Below are 25309 nucleotides of genomic sequence, written 5' to 3'. Positions count from 1 at the left end.
TTGAATAATAACATTTTTGACTATCAATATACCAGTTTCAATGAAAATAATGTCTACAAGTATATTTTTTTAAGCGCATTTTTGCTAAACAAAAAAAAATTTACATTTTAAAGAAACAATTTTTGTTTTTGCAACTTATTTGACATTTTTTGCAGAATGAGTGCATCATCTATTCCGTTTCCATTTAAAGGTGATAATTAGATAAGAAAAGAAAATTTTCCGAACAGTGCTAGGAACAGTGCTGTCGGCCCAGTGCTAGGAAATAAAGTATTGGGCTGGCATATTATTGGGCTACAGACGAATTACCAATAAAGATTATCAGCTGACCAGAAAATATTTAACCCTGCCAGATAGACTAACCAACAAACGGAAAGCAATTATTCATTGTTTTTTCACGTGGTATAAGCTGACTGAAGTCGCTGATTGAACAATATTTCATGAAATGTGTATTGGCACCTTCCAGCCAACAGACAAATCAACAGTAAAGGCCATCAGCTGGCCAGCTTTAAAGTGCCTAGTTACTGCTGGCTAGCCATTGAAGGAAAAGCGATTGTTTAATATTTTTTAATGTAGTATCAACTGATTGTCGTCCCTGATACATCAATATTCTATGAATATGTTGCTATCCCTTATTTGCATACAGTTAAATTGGTAGTAAAAATTGTAAGCCAACAAGAAATTTTTAACCCTGCTAGTGCTGGTTTACCAATAAAGGGAAAGCGATTATTCGTTGCTTTTCTTTACGTGGTATAATTGTAACTGCTGAAATAACAATATTTTATGAATATGCTTCTTGACACCTCCTAGCCTACAGACGAATCAACAGTAAAGGTCATTAGCAAGCCACCATTTTTGTGCCTAGCTATTGCTGGCTAGCCATCAAGGAAAACGCTATTGTTTAGTAGTTTTTAATGTAGTATCAGCTGATTGTCGTCAATGATACATCAATATGATATGGATATGGTGTAATCCCTATATTGGCATACAGTCAAATTGGTAAAAAAATCACAAGCTGACAAGAAATTTTCAGCCCTGCTAAAGTTGGCTTACCCAAAAAGAGTAAGTATTTATTCATCACTTTTTTTTAAACTTAGTTACAAGCTTATTGCAGTCGCTAATAAAACAATATTTTATGAATGTAGTTTTACCAGCGTTTCTTCACACCTTCTTGTCCACAGACGAATCAATAGTAAGGGCATTAGCTGGCCATAAGTTTTGTGCCTTAGCTGTTGTTGGCTAGTCATTAGTGGGAAAGTAAGTAGTCATTATTTTTTTTGATTGATTGCATCATCTGATTGTTGCTACTGTTGCATCAGTGTGCTCTGTATATGTTTGTTATTTCTTCCCAGTCATTTCTTCCAAAATCATCAGCTAGCAAAAAAAAAATTTAACCGAAGGAAAGTGATTATTCGTTGCTTTTTTAGGTAGTGACAACTGATTCTTATCAATTAGAGTCCGACAAGTAGCACTTTAAAATCTGTATACATCCAGAAACATCTTCGTAATTTATTTCTAGTCAAGGAAAGCATTGAAGGATCTATAGGAAAATTTTCAACTCCCCGATAAAAATTTAAAAAAGTAAAACAGTTAACTTTATTTCATTTCACAGGATAGTGGCCGAGCGGTCAACGTGCCAAACTGCAAAGCCAATGATTGCATATTCGAGACATGGATGTTTCTCTCTGTGTTTTGTCCTCTGTTTTGTGATGTATTTTATTTTATTTTATAATCGTCATTGAACAGCCGACCCAATTTTAGGGTTTACGACTATTAATGTTCTACTACGTAGCCTTGTAATTTTGAACCCAATACAGAAGACAAGTATTGGGAGACATTTGCCTTCGTGGAGGACTTTTAGATTTAGCTAACTCGCATTGCGTTACATGGAGAGGAAAACTACGAAATCATTCCACGATTATCTTGACGGCAAAAGGAATCTAACCCATGATCCGTCTACCACTGAGGATATTTTACGTCTGCTCTGTGATCATTGCAAGCCGGATACGGAATTCGTATCGGGCAGCCATCGCTGGGATTCGAGCCAGATTCACCTCAGGCGAACGCTCTATCCCCTGAGCCACTACGGCTCTTTATGATGTATTAATGTGGCTCACCCCATGAGAGGGTCTGTGGTAGTATAGCGTGACTGACATTGTTTGCCTTAGGGACTCAGGTTTATGGGTGCCCTTCGGGGAACGTTAAATGAACAACAATTCCGGGTTCGCTAAAAAAAGTGCCTGCCGTTAAAAATAAATTTTTCACGAAACAAATTAACAAAGTTTTACTTAACTTAATAAATAAGAATAAATAAAATTAAAAATGTTTTATGTTAACTTTATTTTTAGTTACATTAAATTAGTTAAAATTCACAAACATCATGCTATGCTTTGGTAAACATCATTTACTTTCATATTTAGAGTAAATAAGAAACGAAACAGTTTGTCTAGTCAATAAGAAATTCTCAAAATAAGTTTTATTGCAGAGAAGTGCTGTCGGGTCATGCTGACACAAGTTTTAAAAAAAATACGAAATAATTATTATGAGCTTACCTTTCCTTTTTGTTCAGCAATCTTGGCTTGTTGAGCAACTTTAATGTTATTTGACAAAGTGTTAAGCTCAGATGTAATTACAGAAAACGAGTCCATCATATCCTTGTTCTTGTTATTAATTATATTTGAAGAAGAGTGTCCTTGATAACCTAATAAAGTTAAATAAATATTTATTTACGACCAGAAGTTTATTATACGCAAAGACATTCCTAGTTGTAATAATATTTTCGTTAATTAAATCATAATATTTTTTATTTTATTCCACAAAATATGACTTCAGGTGGAATTATTATTTCAACAATTATAAAAAACTGAGTAGTCGTAATTTGTTTTTATTTCTACTACTAAAAAAACATTGAACAAAATTTAAAGAAGTTAAAATTATTTAAAAGCTAAATGTAATTTTATTAAAAATGATTTGATGGATACGATTATTTATTTTGTAAAACTTGTAATACTTCAAGGTAAAAATAAAAAGTTGTTATTATCGCTATATTTTATAACTTATTATTTCAAACGTTCTTTACTTTTCCAGGATCTACTTTTTTTTCAGTTTATGTTCAAAAATATATATCTTTATTATTTTTTTAATAAATCTCATTCTCAATCCAGAACTATCTATTCAAGTTGGACTGAAAAAATGTTTTCAGTTGATTAGTCGATTGCAGCTGTTCTTCGGGATTTTTATTATTATGTTTCAATAAAACAAGTTTTGTTACTAGCTTGAAGGGTAACATTACAAAATGTGGAACAGTTTATAAAGCATAATCAACTGACTATACAGGGTGCGTAGCCAGATTTTTCACCAAAAAATAAACACCTTTCAAATACTTTCTAAACAATAAAAAAGTATTTTTTATCGCTTTCCAAAAAAAAAAAGAAATTATAGTGCAGCAATAAAAAAAAAATTTGTCATTTAAAGTTCCTAATTTATGAACATAAAATCAATAAAATTCAAAAACATATTCAAAAACTTTACATAATCATGATAAAATAACTACGTAGTTTTTGATAAATATTGCAGAGAAAATTTTGAAAATCATGCATTTTTAATTTACAACGACAGTCGACACGAAAAAAAAAATCTCTTTTTAAAAGATAAAAAATTAAGCACTTTTTACAAACCCCAAATAAAAAAAGCACCTTTAAGGCTTTCAAAATACGTGAATCAAAAATAAGCACTTTTAAGCACATTTTAAGAACGATACGCACCCTACTATAACAAAACAATTTGCCTACAGTCTGCTGATTCATTGCGGTAAGTTGAATTTTGATTGTAAATTTAAAATTGTTAACATATCCTGTTAATGTAAAATAACTAATTATAATTAGTTAAATAATCATTCTACCTCCCTTCAGTAATGAAATCTAAGGATATCGCATTTTAAATAGTGATTTTTATTAGTTTTATCTATTTGATTAGCTATTTATTATTTATCTATTAGCCATTTGATACAAGTTTAAAATTGTATTTTTACCCTTTAGCTTCGTAAAATAAAGGTGATAACACTGTAGTAACTTACAAATTATGTTGCACATGGAAAGAAGAATGTTTCTCAAAGGCCTTTCTTAATATATGTTTATAGAAGTCTTGTAAATAATGCATGCAAAACTAGATGTCACGATTCGATTTTTAAAACAGAAGGAAACAAAAATGCAATCAAAATCAATCGAATCGCTATTGGAGAAGGTGACATGAATATCTATATTTATAACTTTGGTTTCCTCGATTTGACAGATTTTGATAGTTTTTTGTTTCTTCTTTTCTTAAATATTACTCTGCCGTGCAATAAAAAAAATCAACGTAAGCGATAAAGAAAAAAATTTCCGAATTGAGATTTGTATATATTTGAACTACATATCTCATAAACATTTTTTTCTCACAAATAAATTTTATTCTAGTTCTGTTTTAGTATTTTTAGCATTATCAATAGAAAGAAAAAAGTTGTCAAAACACTTTTCTTGGAATCTATAATGAAGCACTTACATCGTTTTTTCAATCACACTGCAGTAACGACTATACCTTTTTACTTTATTTTTGAAAAGGCTATACTAGAAATACACAGTCCAGTCACATTAATGTGACCACCTGTCAAAATCCAGAATAACCACCTTTAACAGAGCGAACCGCTTCGAGACGTGCAGGAAGAGAGTCAATTAGGTTTCTGAAGGTGTTCACTGAGATGCTAAGCCATGCCGACTCCAGTGTCGTGGCCAGCTGCCCTAGATTACGCGGTTGAGGATCCATGGCGCGAACAACCCGATTGAGGTGGTCCCACAGATTCTCGATTAGGTTTAAATCCGGTGAATTCATTCTGGTGCTCTTCGAACAACGCACACACACTGCGAGCTGTATGACACCTCGCATTGTCCTGCTGGTAGATGCCATCATTCTGAGGAAAAATCATTCGAATGTAGAGGTGGACATGGTCCGCAAGGACAGATGCGTACTTGTGCTGATACATCGTGCCTTCCCCAATGATGAGTGCACCCAGTAAATGCCAGGAAAACATCCCCCAAACCATAATGCTCCCTCCTCCAGCCTGCAGCCTTCCGACAATTGTTGCAGGATGTTTGATTTCAGACGTTTCACGCCGTATACGCCAACGTCCATCTGTGCGATTGAGCATAAAACGTGATTCATCGGAAAAAGCCACCTGCTGCCACTCTGTGGGCGTCCAGATGCGGTACTGGCGTGCAAATTCCAGCCTTCGTCGCCGATGAACAGCAATCAGCATAGGTGCATTAATCAGGCGTCTGCTGCGGAGGCCCATGCGCAGCAACGTTCGCTGAACAGTGGTTGAGGATACACTCTTGGTAGTTTCTTGATTCATCTGGGTGGTCAGTTGCTCAACAGTTGCACGTCTATTCGCCTGAACGCATCTCCGTAGCCTTCGTTCATCTCTGTCATCTATGGCCCGTGGTGCACAACATGTGCCGCGCCGCTTGTTTTGTATGGTGCCATTTTGCCATGCACGGTATACTTTTACCACGGAGGCACACGAACAGTTCACAAAATCAGCCGTTTCCGAAATGCTTCCACCCTTGGTCCGAAAGTCAATAATCATNGCAAAGGAACAGAAGTTTCGCTACACGGAATTGTATTTAAACGTTATAAAAACATTTCATTACAAGTTTAAAAACTAAATATGAAATTAAATTTCTGTCCAATTTAAATGTCGTAATTAAAGATTTTTCACATGTGATTTAATTGTAAAAAGTTGTTAAACGGGAATATTTGGTGACCGCAGGAAGCTAGTAGACCCACGAACCGGGTTTGTTCGCGGCAAGCTTTTGATAAATACGGCTTTAGCGGGTATTTGACGTCTTCAACGTAACAAACAATACCAGGCAGGGGAACCAGCCACCACAAGGAAGCAATGTGCATTCAATGCCCAATTCTTCAACCCTACTGATGCACTAAAGCCTGTTTGATTGGCATAATAAGTTTAACCCGCAGTAAAAATTTAATAATTTACTTTAAGATGAAGTACATGGATTCGTGGAATTTAACCACTGTAACTGAACGTCTGTCTAGAACAAATTATCCTAGACAAGCTTATTATTTTAAGCCTGTTCTCTGTTAACTGTTTGAGTGCGGCGAAGCACTATCGCGCTTCGCTTGTTATTTGTCAAAAAGGAGGAGACGCTGCTGTTGGTTAGTATAGGTTGGGTAGTAGTTGGTTGGTAGTAGTTGGTTAGTAGTGTTGTACGTATTTCATTCCGCACTATTAGCATAGATATAAGAAAACTCTTCAGCACTCAAACGGTTAAAGAACTAGTTCTTAAAATAAAAATTTTGCACTTAAAATTTTAAAAAATTCTGCTTTTGATATATATTTCTAATGTTTTTCATTGTGAATATTACTTTATAATTTTTAAAACTTTCTCACTCAAATTTGTAAATACATTATATAATATATGAATACATTATTCGAACATAAATATTTTGAATATTTAAAACAGAATAAACTAAATTGATAACGCACTCACTGGGGGATCAGCCGTATTTATCAAAATTTTTGGATATTAATCCAGCTTTAACATTTTACAAGGCCTGAGAAAACTTCATTAATTTTTAAATGCCGATAGAAAGCTATTTTCATACTAATTATACGTGTAACTAGATGCAGATACCTTTAAAAAATATAAATATTAAGTGCCTTTAGATAAATGTGAGTAGCAGTAAAGGTAGGAGTGGGGTCAAAAAAGGGAGGCTAACTCTGAAGAGCTATTTTACTAGCGAGTTACGTATTGATTTGAACCTTGCCCACTTAAATTATTTCTGCATGATTTTAATCATTTAAATACAGAAGTTCACATTTAAGGTAAATTCCTAACAGTGAATAAATTTTTAAGATCACCTTAGACACAGAAAATTGTTTAACAATTGTTTAACTTAGGAAATACGTAAGATTTTAGAAACTAATCACAATCCGAGAATTATTTTAACAATAATTACCGTTAAAAAATTCCCTATAAAAGGTTAGTGTAAAGAGCTTTCCTCAGTAGAGAGAAAATAAATTAAAATTGAATCGAAAATTCATAAAATTAGCTATACGCTCGCTTAGCAGGCAAACAAAGTATTGGAGATTCCCTTTTCTCAAAATTTTATTATTTAACATTTATCTAAATATGCATTATGGTTGAGAAAAGTGAGGAAATTTTGAAAATCAGTTACGTAAAATATAAGTATTTAAATTAAAATATCGCCGAGCCACAGAGTATCACATATTTTCTGATTAAGAAAAATCAGTTTCAGCAATTTGCGTAATTTTAAAATTAAGAAATTGTATAGTCATTGCTTAAATATTACCGATATACACAGTCCAGTCACATTAATGTGACCACCTGTCAAAATCCAGAATAACCACCTTTAACAGAGCGAACCGCTTCGAGACGTGCAGGAAGAGAGTCAATTAGGTTTCTGAAGGTGTTCACTGAGATGCTAAGCCATGCCGACTCCAGTGTCGTGGCCAGCTGCCCTAGATTACGCGGTTGAGGATCCATGGCGCGAACAACCCGATTGAGGTGGTCCCACAGATTCTCGATTAGGTTTAAATCCGGTGAATTCATTCTGGTGCTCTTCGAACAACGCACACACACTGCGAGCTGTATGACACCTCGCATTGTCCTGCTGGTAGATGCCATCATTCTGAGGAAAAATCATTCGAATGTAGAGGTGGACATGGTCCGCAAGGACAGATGCGTACTTGTGCTGATACATCGTGCCTTCCCCAATGATGAGTGCACCCAGTAAATGCCAGGAAAACATCCCCCAAACCATAATGCTCCCTCCTCCAGCCTGCAGCCTTCCGACAATTGTTGCAGGATGTTTGATTTCAGACGTTTCACGCCGTATACGCCAACGTCCATCTGTGCGATTGAGCATAAAACGTGATTCATCGGAAAAAGCCACCTGCTGCCACTCTGTGGGCGTCCAGATGCGGTACTGGCGTGCAAATTCCAGCCTTCGTCGCCGATGAACAGCAATCAGCATAGGTGCATTAATCAGGCGTCTGCTGCGGAGGCCCATGCGCAGCAACGTTCGCTGAACAGTGGTTGAGGATACACTCTTGGTAGTTTCTTGATTCATCTGGGTGGTCAGTTGCTCAACAGTTGCACGTCTATTCGCCTGAACGCATCTCCGTAGCCTTCGTTCATCTCTGTCATCTATGGCCCGTGGTGCACAACATGTGCCGCGCCGCTTGTTTTGTATGGTGCCATTTTGCCATGCACGGTATACTTTTACCACGGAGGCACACGAACAGTTCACAAAATCAGCCGTTTCCGAAATGCTTCCACCCTTGGTCCGAAAGTCAATAATCATGCCCTTTTGGACGTCGGATAAATCGCTACGTTTCTGCATTACGCCAACGATTGAAATGCTTTCAGATGCATTAGGACATCCTACATATACAATCCACTGTAATGTGCTGCCACCTGCCTTCTGTGATTGGTTATTTCACGTTGAAGTCGAAAGTAGGTAGTGGTCACATTAATGTGACTGGACTGTGTATATACTAAAGGCGGTAATTACGGAATTTTCCTTAAGAAAAAAAAAACGATGAAATTGTAATTTTTTCGTCATACTGCCAGAAACACTTCATTATTTCAGATAATTCACAATCTGCATTTACCGTATAGCTGCTGAGACAGAGATGAAATTTTTCTCAATCTTTCTTCTTGCTTCTCTCGACCTTTATCTACAAAAGTTCGAATTTCTTTCTTCAGGTCATCAGCATCCGATTGCTTGGTACAAGTTGAAGACTTTCGAGCAATCGATATTAGCAAGCTACTACCTTCTTTCAACCATTCCTCAGACTGAAACGCAAATTTTTACATCATTACTATCTTCATATTTAATAATTTTATAGCAAAATATTAAATTAGAGTAATTTTATTTTTTCACTAACTAAAACAATTATTAAAGAATCACAATTAAAACTATTGTATTGAAACAGGAAATATTTTTTGTATGCTGTGTATGAAATTTTTTATGCATAGTTCATAACATAACATATATTATTAGCCCCAGCAAAAACAAATTTGCCGTGCCAGTGCTTAAAAAATGTCGATAGCCAGCCATAAATTTGCGTATAGTCATCATTTCTTTCCTCTCATCTTGAGCTGTGATTAATGTATAACTTTCAGGGCCATCTAAATATATATGTATTATAAGAACCTGAAAAAGTGAATTTGCTTGGACAGTGCTGGAAAAATGCCGGTAACCTGCAGCAAATTTGTCTGATCAATATTCATTTGCCATCAACTTGAGTTGTGATTAATGCATGGCATTCGTACCGTCTAATCAAAAATTTGGACATCAGCTGGCCAGTACTTATGAATTCTGTAGCTATTGCATAGATAACAACTATAAGAAAGCTATTACCCACCATTTTTTGCAGAGTTGCCAAAAACTCGTCAATTCAACGATTACCTGCCTGCAATTCAATTACATCCAACAATTTTATGGTGCTTTTTTTTTTGCTACCTTTTTTTTCCAATGCCCACCTGGATAATGATTTAGGTCATACAGGCACCTGAAGGGCAAATTTGTTGGCCACTCTTTCAGGAGCACCATATTAGGTGGGCAAGCGTTGCTCCCACAGTAAGGACAGATAAGGAAAGAACATCCATGTCTTGCCCGGGATTCGAACATAGAATTTTTCTGATGCAAGGGCAGTTCCCTAATCCCTACACAGGCCGGTCGGCCTTTTTGCTACCTAGTAGCAGTCATTTGTGGACGTTAGCTCATGGAAGGCGAACTAGAACCCTAAGATAAATATTTGGGGGGGGGGAGGTATATTTTTAGTTTAAATTGTAGTAGAAGAGGGGAAAATACTATCATTTCTGATTATAAACCTGAGCATAAAAATAATTTACTCATGCTTTATAAATAAACATTAAGTTTTACTTTTAAATTAAATACTAGTTTTAGTAACATTTATTGAATTAAGGCTAATGCTTCCTATCATTAATATTCAATAATTGTTTTCCAATTTGAAGGGACAAAATTCTTCTTCTTTAAAAATTATAAATTAATACTTATGCAAGCAATACTAGCTAAATTAAATAAGACACAACATTTGAAACACGCTGCACCACAAATTAGAGGTTGATAAACTATTTTGTTTGCCAACAAATGAAAGATTCATTGTAATAATCTCAACTAATTCTAATAATCTCAACTAATTAATTATTCATTTAAGCAAACTATGGATTTATTATAAAACAAACTAAAGATAAAATAATAATTACTTCTTCAATGATTTTGTAGTATTCAATGGCCACATCAATCATTTTTCGATTGGTGGTGACCTCAGTTCTAAAAGTGGACCACTTCTTCTGCATCGATTCAATTTCTTGGTGCATTTGGGTTGAGTCAACTCTCTGATCACGCATCAATCTCTCTGCAGTGCTCACGAACTCATAAATACGTATTTGCAGCAGCTGTTAATTTAAAAAAAAAAAGTTAACTTAGTTTAAGATCATGTTACTTCCTTCAAAAAAGGGTGTATTGTAATCACCACTCTTAATCTATACTTCTTAGAAGACTAAAAAAAGTATGCATCTTAGGGATCTGAAACTAATATTTAAGCGAAAAAGAAATTACATCGCGAATGTAGCATTACTGAAAAAGTCATGACTGAGAATATCAAAGCCAGTTTTATTGCTTCAGGAAATTTAGAGGTGTTTCCAATTATTACCTATAAACTTTTATTTTTATCAACAGGTCTCTTCGGTAATAATTCGATATATTTCTATAATTTTTCGTTTTTTTTTAACTCACTTAAATATTAATTAAATAAACTCTGACAGTGTTTATTTTTCTTTGATTTCATTTTCGACAAAAATTCTTTAAAAAAATGCATTAAGAGTGGTTGTTGCAGAACACCCTGAGTATTTCAAGTATTATAAAAATTACAAATAAGAATCTACTTACCTCGATAGTCTTTTCAAAATGCAAGAAGGCATCTGAAGTATGTAAAGCTGACGGCAAAGAGTCTCCGTAACTTTCACGGATTGATGTTAATTGGGAATTCAAATCTTCAATTTGCTTGTTAATCTGAAATAAAAGTTACATGAATTTTACATTTTTTGCGAATTCTGTAATTAATTTTAAACAACGCATTGAATTGCACAAATTTCTTTAAATTATATTTTTGAGGTTTAGCTGTCCTAGTAAATTTTATCTCTATATTACGTTTCACTTTTCAGTATATCTTAAGTTTCTCAGTCAGTAGGCCCAAGAAATATTATTAAAAAAAAATTTTAAAAAAACAATGACAAATATTTTTTTCAAAAATGATGAAAACGAAACTGTATTGAATGAAATAAAATTGTTGCAGGAACTAGCGGATGTCCCGCGATATTATGCAAATGATATTTGTGCAAAAAATATAGCAAAAAAACGAGGCAAAAAAAACGATAAGTTAAGTTGCTTTAAAATGGAGCACTACATTTTAAAAAAATAAAATAAATTATATTTGAGTAAAAATCTGAACATTATTCTACTGTGCAATTGAAAAAACAACGTAAGTGCTTTACGATTGATTCCGATATAAGTAGCTTGACAACTTTTCTCCTTATATTGCTCGCGTTATGAACGCTAAAATAGAATTTCAAAAAACTGATAAAGCAACATTTATTTTTGAATTTTTTTGCTTTATGTAGCTCTGCCATATAAAGATTCCAAATCTAAAAAAGTCTCAATTTTGAATTTTTTGTTGTTTACGCTGATTTTTCAATTTCACAGCAGTATTAAGCTCACTGCTAGCAATACCAGGTAGGTCTATTAACCGGAAAGCTTTTCCAAACTTACTTATTTTACTAAAATATCAAAATTTTTATTTAAGAACCCGTGTTTTCCATCAGAATTTAAAATTCTGATGGGAATCACTTGAAATTTTGGGACATCCTGCGAATGATAACATTTCGAACATATTTCTACATACCAAATGCATATCCCTGAAAAAGATGCAGAGTTGATTGTGTTGCTCCAGCCTGTATTTGAATTCCTCCCATGCTTTATCAAACGTTTGCTTTCTAGTTGAAAGAAATGAGGAAATCTTTTCTCTGTCCAAGGCAGCAGCTGTTGGCGGTTCCTAAACATTCATTTTTAAGTGTATTAAAATACAACTGTATTTTTTTAAATTGAAATTGAAATAATAGCTGAATGAATAGACAAGTAAGAACATAAGTATCGTCACGCAATTACATAACTTATAAATATTGAACATAAGTTATGAAATTCAAAATAAATCGAAAAGAAATTATCTGGAACAAATATAGTTATACCATCATTATTATTATGTAATTGAATGTTATGGATAGTTAAAAAGAATAGTCAAAGTGATTATTAACTAAACCCTTTCATACGAAATCTTTNGTCGACAATAACAAAATCAATACAAATTCAAAATAAATATTTGTTTACGTTATTAACGCATGCGCAATGAGAGATAATGTCTGCGTTGGACCAACTGCTCACGCTGAGCTAACAAAAAAGTATTTTTTTGGCGTCAGCAGGACGTTGACGTCCAGATAAGGCGCTTGTCCAAAGAAACCAGACCTTTATTTATAATTATTTGACTCTTCTGATTGAATATGATAAAATAACCATTAAATACATTGTTATTTAAGCATTTTCCCCAGATATTTCTAACAATGTAATTGAGGTACGGATAGAAGTGCAAATTATTTAACTGACTCTTGTTAGTGGGCTGCAGTTTAGGGACTTTTAAATTAACATAAATGATAAATAATGAAAGAAAATTTAAAGATTTTTAAACTTACAGCTTCATTTATCTTATTGATGAGCTGCTGTGCTTCGGTTTGACTAAATTTAAAAAGTTCTGAAACTGTTGGACGACTAGCTTCGTGATCATGGATCAGGACATCCATTTTAGAGACATCATTAGGCAGAGAAGTCATTCTGAATTGAGATTCTTGCATTTCTATCAATTTTTCTAACTGTTGCAAAAATAAATTCATAAGTTAAGCGCAACAAAGAAGGATTAGTAGATAAAAAAACACACAAAACAGTACCTCTTCATAATTTTTGAAGAAAGCTGTCATCATTGACACTAATACTTGGTAATCTGTTAATCGTTTCTGCAGAAGTTGGCCGGTTTCTTTGAGTTTTTTGATTAATTCATCTTTTTCTCGTTGAGAGCCTTCTTTTGGTTTAGCGGTCTCGCATTTCTTCGTACAATTCTCTACTTCTCTTTGCACAGACTGAATGGGAGGAAAAATGCATGTATGTTTAAATATAAATGTGGGATATTGCTTGGTTAAAAAAACGCTTCAAAAATGTCTAGCTTGGAAAAAACAATCGACATATTTCAAGCGCTCAAAAATAGGCACCCATTTCCAAGACTTGTCGAAAAAGGGATTTGAGATATCAACCGTAAAGCTGCCAACAAAAAATGGAAAATAAAGGTGAAAAATAAAACTAGAAAAACCGCAGTAGCTGAGAGAGAATAAAAACAAACATAAAAAAACAGAACAAAAAAAACATCGTAGCCGAGAGAGGAAAATCAGTTTAAAGTGCATTTCAAAGCGATATGGAGATGTGTCCCTTCGATTTTAGCTCCTCACCAACTCTCCATAGGGCGTGGAAATACTTTTTACCCGAATTTGTCCCTTTTAGCCACAGTGGGTTTTCTTGCTCTGTTTTTTCATGTTTATTTTCTATTTCTTTCTTTCATGGTTACTGATGTTTTCCTACTTTAATTTCTTACCCTTATTTTTCCGTGTTCCGTTGGCAAATTTAGGTTTTATTTCTTTTCATGTGTTGAAAATGCCTCCCCCCCCCATTTAAAAAATTTTTAACTGTTATTTCCAATCTAAATAAAAAGTGATTTGAAATACAAAACGTCAACCCACTGATTTTATTACAAAAAATCTCAAGAACAAAATATCTGAAAAAATATTAAAAGAAAAATATTCGCTTATATTATAATAGAATATTTTTTAAAATTTTATATGAAGATAAATTTTAACTGTTACCTTATATCACCGAATTTCTAATGTGACTGTTTTCTTTTAAAGTAACGCATATTTAGACGTAACTAGCAATTAATTAATTTAAATGATTATATCTATTGAACCTCATAAAAATTTGACATATTCTGTAAAAACTAAACTTTCTAGTGCATAAAGAACAATTAAACGAATTTACACGTTTTTTGAAATTCCAGAGTACTTTTAACTTTGATTTTAAAAAATATATATTTGTTGCAGAAGATGCATTTTTTAATAAAAAAAAACCTACAATACTAAAAATAATTCCTTGATGTAGTTGGACTTTTGTTTTTCCTGTATGTATGCTAATAAAAGTTAATGAAAATAATTTTTAATACATTTGAAATAAATGATATACTTTTGGCTAAACAAATTTTGAGCAATAAACTTAATTAATTAGATTCTAACTAAATATTGAGTTACGTTTTTTCTTTTTTTGTTATCATATTTAAAGCAAATGTTTTAAACACTGACGTAAAAACAACAACAAAAAACTATCAGGATATTAAATTTTGTTGCCAACAATATTTTCTGAATAATAACCCCTCTTAGAAAAATCTTACCTTTATTTTAGGCAAAATATCTAAAGAACTTTTTTCTAGATATGGCACGATTGATTCGGCTTTATACAATTCGTGGGGTATTACAGGAAATATCTTAGTCTCGATATCTTGAGAAGACCTGAGAACCTGATTAAAGAAAAAAGAATGTCTTTATTTTTTTAAACAAAAGTTACTATTACAATGAGTTATTTATGATGAAAAAAAATTATTAAAATATAATATAAATTGATGAAATTGATAATTTTTATTCGAATTCATACTAAACTAAAGCTATTTCATAGTTAAAACCGGAATAAACGTTTTGTCCGATCAAAATAAATTACTTTTAGTATTGGTTTAATTTCAAACAAATTCCTATGGGGGCATCACTCACTGTATAAAGCTCCTTACCTCAGTTTGGTGATGTACTGAGAATCTCTATGGTGGTTACAGCAGCAGACTGCAGATACAAAAGCCCTAGGTTCTATCTCAACTGATGCCGAAAAACATCCCATTCGCACTTGTTGAACATTAGTTACCATGGACGACAAACCCGTAATTCTCTCATTCCTCAACAGATGGCAGCACTACACTAAAAAAATTTTCTTTTTTTTTTCTTCTTTCGAAGGCCCTATAATCTCATGAAATGATGCTTTTTTTCGTGCAAATAATACTATTTGCATAACTTATGAGAGTTTGCAACAGTTAATTATGACTGTTAGGTCAAGTTGAGCTTATCTTTTACCAGTGCCATCTATGTTTATTCTGATAATGACACAAAACGTCAACAAGGATAAAAGCCACAGTTTTAAGAAATTGAAAACCGTTTGTGGCCTATTTTTTATATTTTAAATACTTCAAAAATTTGCAAAAAAAAATTAAGCATTGATTTTGATAATTTTCAGCTAGATGAAAAAAATGTCACCAAATTGGGGATTTTTAAAAAAGTTTAATAACTTTAAAAATATTTTAGTTGTCTGGTCTAAAGCTCAGATTATTATTTTTTTTTTCTGATTTATTTAAAATGGCATATGTAGTTTAAAATTATAGCTTTGCTTCAAGTTTGAGGCTTTACTTTGTTAACTTTTTTTTAATTTTCCTTGGGGAAAGAGCTTCAAAAAAACCATATTAACCTCTTTCGGTGGTTTACCTTGATTCGCCAAATAAACTGCCCGGTCTTTAAACAGCATTAAGTCCTGAACTTAGATAACTTTTACGAGCAGAAAATTAACTTACAATCAGTGGCCAGAAATAACGAGGAAACAATTACGGGATACCTGTATTTTCATGGTCATGGTAGCTTTACAGGCATAAATTTATTCTTACATTTAGTTAATGAAACACTTTATGACGGTCACTGACCGTGTTCTAGACCTGAAATTTTTAGAGCGTATTAAAAAGTGCATTTAATTAAATTCAGTTAAGATTTTAATGTATAGTTCATAACACCAATTTATGACATAACAGTAATTTTTTATTCCTTTAGGAAGATGGAATGAATTCCAAAACAATCATTGAAAAGCATGGACAAATCCAACACACTTTCAATATGCTTTAAATTTGCTTTTTCGTAAACGAAAATAAGATATGGTAAACATCTCAGTACCTTGTTAGAGTCTTTAATAATTTGTTCCCACTGTATTAGAGTTTCTTTCGTGGCGCTTATTTCATTCTGCAAATTCAGCCACTGCGTATCCAAAGATACCTTTCTCAGTTCTAATCGACTGAGAATGTCCTCAACAGTTGAACAAGGTAACGACATATTTAAAAACATATCATCAACCTAAAATGAAAATTAATTACATTTCAGTGGTTATAGCGAAATTGCCAAATGCTAATACTAAATATTAAATTGCAAAATTACTAACATTTGCTAAGCACCGCTATAACATAATTTCTTCGAAACATTACGTTCTCACACAAAATCTATCACATCACACAAAATTATTCATCATCAGTTTAGAGAGGACTCAGTAAAATAATTTAAACATTTTAACAGTTTAAAAGCAGAATCAAGAAAGGATTGAACAAATAACTTTGAATTAGAAAAATATTACTATTGTAATAAGTATTTCACGACAATAAATTATAAAAATTGAATGGAAAGAAAAAAATGTTAGTGTGTTTTTAACAATGTTCCATTTTTAAAACATTCGTGTTTTGACGGATGCTTTTTTTTTACTGAAGATGGTAAAGAACCCTTCAGCTGTGAATCGGCACATGTTTCGGATTGGAGCAAAATTGCATCTACTTAAATTGTCATACATCATTTTCGAAAAAGCATTAATAATTAACCTTTCGTAAAGCATGAAACAATCATACATTGACGAGATATTTTACATATTCTCCAGGAATAGTTAATAAAATATGTCAGTAAGAGCAGAATGCATGAATAAAGGACATTTTTGCAAAATTATTTCTAGGATTTTCAATTTTGTTGGATCTTTATAGCTTTCTTAGCCGACTATAAAACCTCTTTTTTATATTTTGATTGCACTTTACCAAAGGAATTGATTTCCCATTGTATCTACTCTAATATTACTTTAAATACAATAATCAGTATTTCACAGACATAGAATGAAACTAAAAGCTTATTTTCTTCTATGTTTTCTTTAACTATCATCAGGCAATAAAAGGTGTTTTCAAAGTCTGAAATTACTTTCTAAGAAAGCCATTGCTGCTTGTCTCTTAGACATGGGGAGGAGAGCAAGCAAAATATATGAATAAAACAAATAAAAAAAGGCATACCGTATATTCCGGCGCATAACGCGCCCCGGCGTATAACGCGCACCCGTAATTTCTAATTACTTTTTTTAAATTTTACGATATACTCTTCGTATAACGCGCACGAAAATTTGGATTGTACATGTGCAATATCTCATCTTTCAAGATCGTAAATAAAAAGTATTTTACCCTATCTTTTGCAAAAATAAAAGAACTGAATTTGACATGTATGTGAGGGTAGAATTGAAAGAGCAATAATGGGATTCTGGATGGACAAAAATGGTGCTAAATTGTGAGTAAAAAACATCTGGCAAATCCGTCCTGGTTGCGTAAGAAAACCACAAAGCCTTTTAGAGTGGAACATGCTTAGGTCCCACCTTACAGATAATACAAAAAAAGTTGTAATTATAATACAAAAAAATTTTAATAATTGTAATTGATAGCGGAAGACGAATATAATGAACTATTTATGTAATAACGAAAATCAATGAAGTATATAGGTAAAGGTATGTTATTTCTTTAAAATAAAAGTATTTTTCTATATTTGAATTTTTTTAATCTATAATTTTTTATATTCGGCGTATACCGCGCACCCGTAAATTCCAATGTTATTTTTTGTATTAAAAGTGCGCGTTATACGCCGGAATATACGGTACTTTTTTTAACGGATTCTTTGATGTTTCAACTCAATTATTGTCAAATAATACATAAAAAAACACCCCCTGAAAGCTACCATTATCTCAGAATGAATTTCCTTCTCGATATTTCCAAAGAAAGAGAAAAATACTGAATGTGAATGTGTGCATTACTATCTAAGTACTGCAATGATCTCCGTCAGTCTGTTGTTATTAGCTACCTGCTAATTCAAGTTATCGCTCGAATTTCCTTCCGAAAAGAAGTAAAATCCAAACTATTTCAACATCACAGTTCTCTTTTTCAATAAGTCACATAATTACGTGAAATAGCACACAACTTAACTGAAAGATGAATGTCTAAAAATCGAACTTTTGAAGCCTCAATGTTCAAAAACTGGAACATTAGTTTTTGAACGAATATTTTAACTTTTTTTATTTGTCAAATTCAAAATTTTAAAATAAATTTTGAATTTTATGCCTTACAGATCATTTTATTTTTTTAAAAGCTCATTTATAGTGTAGCCATCTAATGAAAATATGATTGTTCGTAAATCTTATAGTTTTCGCAAACTATATAGATGAATTATAATAAACTCAGCGGCGCGACAGCCCATAGAGGGCCAAGGCCTACTGTACCCATCTCAGTTTTCTTGACCTTGGGCTCTGGGGTGCAGGAGCAGATGTTCCGGCCAGGAAGTCAGCCGAACGAGGAGCCCCCAGTGTATAATTCCCAAGCATACTTGGTACTCATTTATCGACCCACTGAAGGGATTAAAGGCTGTGTCAACCTTGCCCTGCCCGAGGATCGAACCAGGGACATGTGGCACGACAGAGCGAAGCGCTACCGCTCAGCCACCGGGCGTCATAGATGAATTATACTAAATTCATAAAAAAATCAAATATTTAGGGAAACGGGATCAAATTAAATGCAAAAAATACTTCATATTGCAAATTTTAAAAAATGCACACAAAAAATACTATTAGGTCTTTCATAACTCTTTAAATTCAAACTGAAAGACCATCTTCCTTTAGTGGAACATTGAAAGGTAAGCAGTTAATAAAATCTGTTTATGATAAGTATTTCCTTAACCACAAAATTATCAGCACAAAGTTTTATTTTCATAAACTTCTACGCCAGAAAAAATGGCTCTCCAAGTTCATCGCAATTAACGAGTGACACTTTGGGAACTTTTAATAAATCAAGAAGATGGTTCAAAAAAATTTTTAAATGCAAAAGAGGACGGATAAAATGCGATTTTATAAACAAAAGATAACTTTTTTCGCTTTGCTTTCCATAAGCTTAGAAAAATAAGACTATATAAATTCTTTTACTTTTCGAGCATCTTGCAAAAAGTTCCTTCCATTATTATTCATCTGTAATAATTCCTGCCGAAGTCCAAGTTGCTTTTCTTCAACATTTCGGAATTTGGATGGTTCTGGAGCGTCCATCGCTTGCTTTACAAGAGTCTCCAACTCATCCATTTCTTTGGAAACCTATCATATGAACGTAACAGTTATCTGTATTATAATGCAACTAATAAAATAAAAGATAATACAGTGAAAAATCACTACTAATAACTTTTATTCTAATAATAGGATTTTCCAGACGTAAGGTTCAATCTAATGGTCTAAAAGGTTGACCTCAAATATGCCAATTAATTAGTGCAGATGATGTTTTAACCCACTGACGGTTCTGCACGCAAAAAGTCGTATTTTAACTTACAGTCTTCTTCAAATTTTAACTTACAGTCTTCTCCGAATCGTATTTTAACTTACTGTCTTCTCCAGTAAACCAGTTTTTCAATGTTATTAGATAGGGAAATAGTGTACTGGGATGAAACATTCTCTCAATTTTGCCCATTTGCTGAACCGCTAGTTATAAAATTAGACAAGAAAACGGATTTCGTGAAAATTCTCCTTTTTTCCCCCAGATGGATTAGGATTTTTGATCCTCAAAATACCAGTCGCTACCTGAAAAATATACAGAAATAAAGATCACTTTTGACAAGTCAGCAATCCTTGACCTGTCTTACGTTACTTCTGATGATAATTTCGTCACGAATTTACGCGATTTGTGACGAAACGCGAACTCTCAAATGTATTAAGAAAAGCCTCATTGCAGGGTATGATGGAAGATTTACAAGAATTACGGAACCTGAGTAAGGACTAGACGATCGAAACTAGAATGACGAAATATTTCTTTACTTTTGACGATCGTTTTCTCAAAAAAGTTACGAAGTAGTTATTTCGTCACTCTGACGAAATGTTCGCTCGCAGCATATACCAGGAAACGGTTTCGTCAAAAACGAAGAAAATTTCTTGTAGTTTAAGTATCCATTTTTTACAGTGTGGTCTCGACATGTTTCAAGTCTTACAGTCGACATGTTCTTACAGTTCCACATGTTCTTACAGTCGACATGTTTCAAGCACTTAAAAATAGGCCCCCAGTTTCAAGACTTGCCAGGCTCGAATGAGAAGAAGCAAAAGTGATTTGTAATATAAAAAGCAAAGTAGCCAGATAAGAATGGGAAATAAAATTTAAAAAAACTGATGTCCCTTGTTAAGGACATTGGTTCCTCACAAGCGCTCCATAGCGCATGGAAATGCACGTTAGGCTGATTTTCTCCTCTCGGCCACAGTGGTTTTTCTTTTTTCGTTTTTTTTTTTCCTTTTAATGTTTATTTATATTCTCTCTCGGCTAAATGGGCTATAGGTGGCGTAAAGCAGAACTCCATGGCAACACTCGTATGCTTTCACTATAGCGTGTGGAGAGTCATAGGAGAAGGAAGTACAGTATCTGTCTTGATTTTCAAATAGATAAAAAACTTATAAGTAAGGAAACTATATGGAACTAAAAACTACATCGAACAAAGCTCTAAAAGAAAGCATTGAGAAAATTTAAATAAAATAGTTTTGTCAATTAAATAAGAAAAAATATTAAGAAAGGAGAAAATACCGTTGTGCATTTTCTATACAACGGAAAGGAGGAGAAGAGGGAAAGGGAGTGGTCTTCTCCCCAGATGGCGTATTCCAGCGTTGCGATCTCGAATAAAATTGAGTTTGGCTATAAATGAGAGCCTATTTTTGAGCACTTGAAACATGTCGACAGTTATTTCCAATCTGTATAGTTCTGAAACGAATGAAGCTTTTTATTAAGTAATTAAATAAGTGTATTTGTCTTTTAAAGGCAAACTCACTACAATGACAACTCCATCTGCCTCCTTAAATTGTCGTTGTAACGGATTTTTACTGCATTATATTTTATAAATACTTAATAGAAAGAAAAAAATTATATAAGAGCATTTTATGTACCTTAACGGAGAGTTTGAGGAAGGCTAAGTATCTTTGAGCAATCAATATTCTTTTCTCCAGATCTGTTCTCAACTGTGAGAACTGCTGTTTCAGATTCTCAGACTTGCTGTGGACTACTTCTGCTTCTTCGCCTCCATTGCGAACTAAATTCGGAACAGTTCTCAAAAGTGCTTCCACGTCCATCATTTTCATCTGAGTAAAAAATTCATGAATTACACTTCATAGTAATAGAACCAAGAGGTTTAAAATAAAATCAATCTTCTTTAAATACACTTTATTTTATAATCAGAAAATAAGTTTTGGAAAAAACTAATATATATAATATAATATAATATATTAAAAACTAATATATTATAATATAATATATTAAAAACTAATATATACATAATATAAATATAATATAAAATTACTTTCGAATAAGTAAAACATTTTTTACAAAAATAATAAAGAACGTTTAATTTAGACTGTTGCCTTTAAACACTTCAGCATTTATTAAAATTTAAATAAAATAATTCATACGCTAAGTTCATTATATATATATATGAGCAATTCCACAAATAAACGCCACTTAGGCGGCCAAAAAAAAATAAAAATTTTTTTGGGGGGGCACACTATTTCTACATGANTTTGTAAGCTATTCGATGCTGTCTTGAAACAATAGTAGTCATTTTAGTTATAAGATAATATATATATATATACACTATCTACCAATAAGTATTTGGACACCTATGAAAATGACTATATCTGCGGTTATGAGATACAACACGCCCTCCGCCGGTATATATCGCGTAGGGAACAACATCGGCATTAGTCCCATGCAAGATGCCTACTGCACTATTCTGGATGACAATGTGCTTCCCACGCTGTGGCAGTTTTACAGGGTGGACCCCTGTAAATTCCAGGACGCAATGCCAGCTGTCATGTTGCGAGGTTCACCAAGGCTTGGTATGGTGCCAATGGGGTTAATCAACGGACTGGCCTGCCCAGACACCGGACCTGAGCTCTATCGAGAACCTCTGGGACGAGTTGGATCGCCGTATTAAGGGGTGTACTACCCGTCCAAAATCGGTGAAGGAACTTGCATGTCTTCTCCAGGCCGAGTGGAAGAAAATACCACTAGCCGTCACACAAGGACTTGTGGAAAGTATGCCGCGGTGGGGTCACGCTGTAATTGCCTCTTGAGTCGATCTACTAACTATTGATTATGAATAAAGTCTGTTCTTCTTTTCAATCACACGCGTCCAAATACTTATTGGTAGATAGTGTATATATATATAGGTTATCTTATAACTAAAATGACTACTATTGTTTCAAGACAGCATCGAATAGCTTACAAATAAGATCAGTACTGTATTTTTGAAGTAAATAACAAAGTAAATATAAGGGGAAAGCAATAAAGCCATGTATTTTTAGTCCCATGGGCAAATGCCAGAACTATCCTATAGAAAGAAATTTAGCATAAACTTTAGAATAACAGAGCATTTAATGCTTTCTATATAACTAGATCATTTGGCTGCAGCGACGTGCATAACATACTCGGAAGGAAATTTTTAAAAACATGCTAAATCTCCATAGAGAGTAAAATTGCTGAGCATTTTTTTTAATTAAAGAAACTGGATCTTAAATAAAATGCTCAGATTGAAATAAAAGCGCCCATGTTTCTTCAAGAGACGTAAGTTATGCCTCAAGAGATTGTGAAACTTGGATTAAACCAATAACAATGTCTTAACTAGTAGTGAATTTATTACTTTAAATAAAAGAAAATACTGCCATCAATTTTGAAATTTGGCCTTAAGCAATCGATTTCTAGTTCGTTATCAATTTCTAATGGTTTTCTTAACAACTTAACGCATAACAATGGCTTTCATAACAACTTTCTTAGCAGTTTGAAAATAGTTTTGTTCCCACCGAACATAAATTTCTAGAGAGTAAATTAATTCTGCCTACACGTAAGTCTTGCTGCAGGGTTTCATGTTGGTCAACAAATGTCTTGGCTGTTGTTTGAGTTGAACCCATGTCACGACTTCTTTGGACGAAGAATTGTCCGTTATTAGAAAACCATTTCATGAGCTGAAAAAGAATATCAAAAATAATAAGAATATTTTTATTCTAATGAGGCTATGAAATTTGAACACAAATTACAAAAGTCAGACGCACCTCATCATATTTCTCGCAAAACTTTTTGAAAGCTTGATTTTTTTCAGATGACGCAGATTCTTTAGCTTTACAAACATCGGATAATTTTCTCTTTTTTCTCTCCAGTTCTTCGACCTTTAATAAAATTTACTTATAAGTATGCATATAATTATTGCATAATGTATGACCAGAATGGTTAATGAAATTTACTTATAAGTATGCATATAATTATTGCATAATGTATGATTAGAATGGTTAATAAAATTACTTAAAAGTATGCATTATATTGTATAACGTATGATTAGAATAGTTAATAAAGTTTACTTTTAAGTATGCATATAATTATTGCATAATGTATGATTAGAATAGTTAATAAAGTTTACTTATAAGTATGCATATAATTATTGCATAATGTATGACTAGAATGGTTAATAAAATTTACTTATAAGTATGCATATTATTGTATAATGTATGATTAGAATGGTTAATTAAGTTTACTTATAAGTATGCATATAATCATTGCATAATGTATGATTAGAATGGTCAAAAAATTACTTATAAGTATACATATAATCATTGCATGATATATGATTAAAATGGTTAATAACATTTACTTATAAGTATGCATATAATTATTGCATAATGTATGATTAGAATGGTTAATAAAATTTCCTTATAAGTATGCATATAATTATTGCATGATGTATGATTAGAATGGTTACTTACTTTGATGCGAATCCAATAACCTGAGTATGCAAAAAAGAAGAAGAAAAAATGATGACATGTAAAGCGCTACAAAAGCACAGAAACTTGAATTTGACACATTCTAGTAGCTAAACTCAGTTTAATATCAAAAACTTTAATACCTCTTCATAATTTTTAAAAGGCATAAACAATTTGAAAAGAAGCAACTGATGCTTTTCCAGTTATTTCTTTCTAAGTCGTGTTATATTCCAATTACTTATTTTTATTGCTTATTTTAATATACATACTTACAAAAGTCTTAAAAAAGTCCGGCACCCTCTGATTTGCCGAATGCCTGTGACTATAATGAAAGTGGTGTTCAGATACTCTAAAGTGCGTACTGAGTTCGTACTGTCCTTGAAAAAATTTAAAGAGGTAACAAATTAATAAGTGAAGCAGATAAAATTTCCCGTTTTAACTATTGCTTCCAACCTGAAATGTTATGAATGTGAATTTTAAACTATTAAAAAGCGCATCGATGGCTATTTTTAAGAACTGTATAATATATATCTATATATATGCATAAGTAAATTCAAAAAACAATGTATATTTAGCATTTTTCATGAAGCTTGGTATTTTTCACTTGATTTTTTTAATTTTCGAATATTTTAATTTTATTTTTGGTTCTCCTCATACTATTGTATTGATAAAATTTGCTTTGGCTATATTAATACAATGTTAGAAAGCACTACTTTGAGGATATAATCGTGTGAGCTGAAAACAAGTTTACATCTTTTAATTGTTTTATTTTCTGGCTTTAAAAAAATGATTTTTTTTTCTTGATTTTTTTTTTCTTATTCTCTTTTAAGAATGCTTTTCCTTTGCATTTTTATCTTGGATACCATAACTTTTACCTTAGAAAACCATAAATTTGTTCACCTTTCGAGCAATTCCTTGCACACCAGGTTCAGTCATGCCGACCGTATTTAAAATCTGCCGACCAGTCTGAATTGCTGAATTCACAGAATCTTCCACAGTTGAGAACAAAACCGGTGAATCGCTTGTCGATAACTGAATTTCGATTTGATCCAGTTTCGTTTGAGCCTGCAAACGATAAACACAAACTTATTTGTAGCACGAAATTTAAACAGTTAAAATCGCTTTCATACAATTCTAAAATACTGAAGTTAAGATTCCC

At 32.8% G+C, this 25309-nt stretch overlaps 1 protein-coding gene across 1 annotated transcript in view; it reads right to left on the bottom strand.

Annotated features, from left to right (window-relative positions):
* LOC107439667 (titin) overlaps nt 1-25309 on the bottom strand; it is a gene marked incomplete in the record, with an annotated part of 381506 nt that overhangs the window by 294785 nt on the left and 61412 nt on the right. The window contains 14 exon segments of the mRNA XM_071183739.1: nt 2550-2698; nt 8690-8873; nt 10311-10502; nt 10996-11118; nt 12008-12157; nt 12849-13025; nt 13101-13289; nt 14642-14767; nt 16227-16403; nt 19312-19473; nt 21292-21483; nt 23239-23361; nt 23449-23562; nt 25051-25215. Of these exon segments, the coding sequence (XP_071039840.1) occupies nt 2550-2698; nt 8690-8873; nt 10311-10502; nt 10996-11118; nt 12008-12157; nt 12849-13025; nt 13101-13289; nt 14642-14767; nt 16227-16403; nt 19312-19473; nt 21292-21483; nt 23239-23361; nt 23449-23562; nt 25051-25215 (2223 nt within the window).

Source organism: Parasteatoda tepidariorum, chromosome 7 (genome assembly GCF_043381705.1).
Source record: "Parasteatoda tepidariorum isolate YZ-2023 chromosome 7, CAS_Ptep_4.0, whole genome shotgun sequence".
NCBI classification, from domain to species: domain Eukaryota; kingdom Metazoa; phylum Arthropoda; class Arachnida; order Araneae; family Theridiidae; genus Parasteatoda; species Parasteatoda tepidariorum.
Note: the sequence above shows the minus strand (reverse complement) of the source record. Positions and strands in the feature narration are given on the sequence as shown.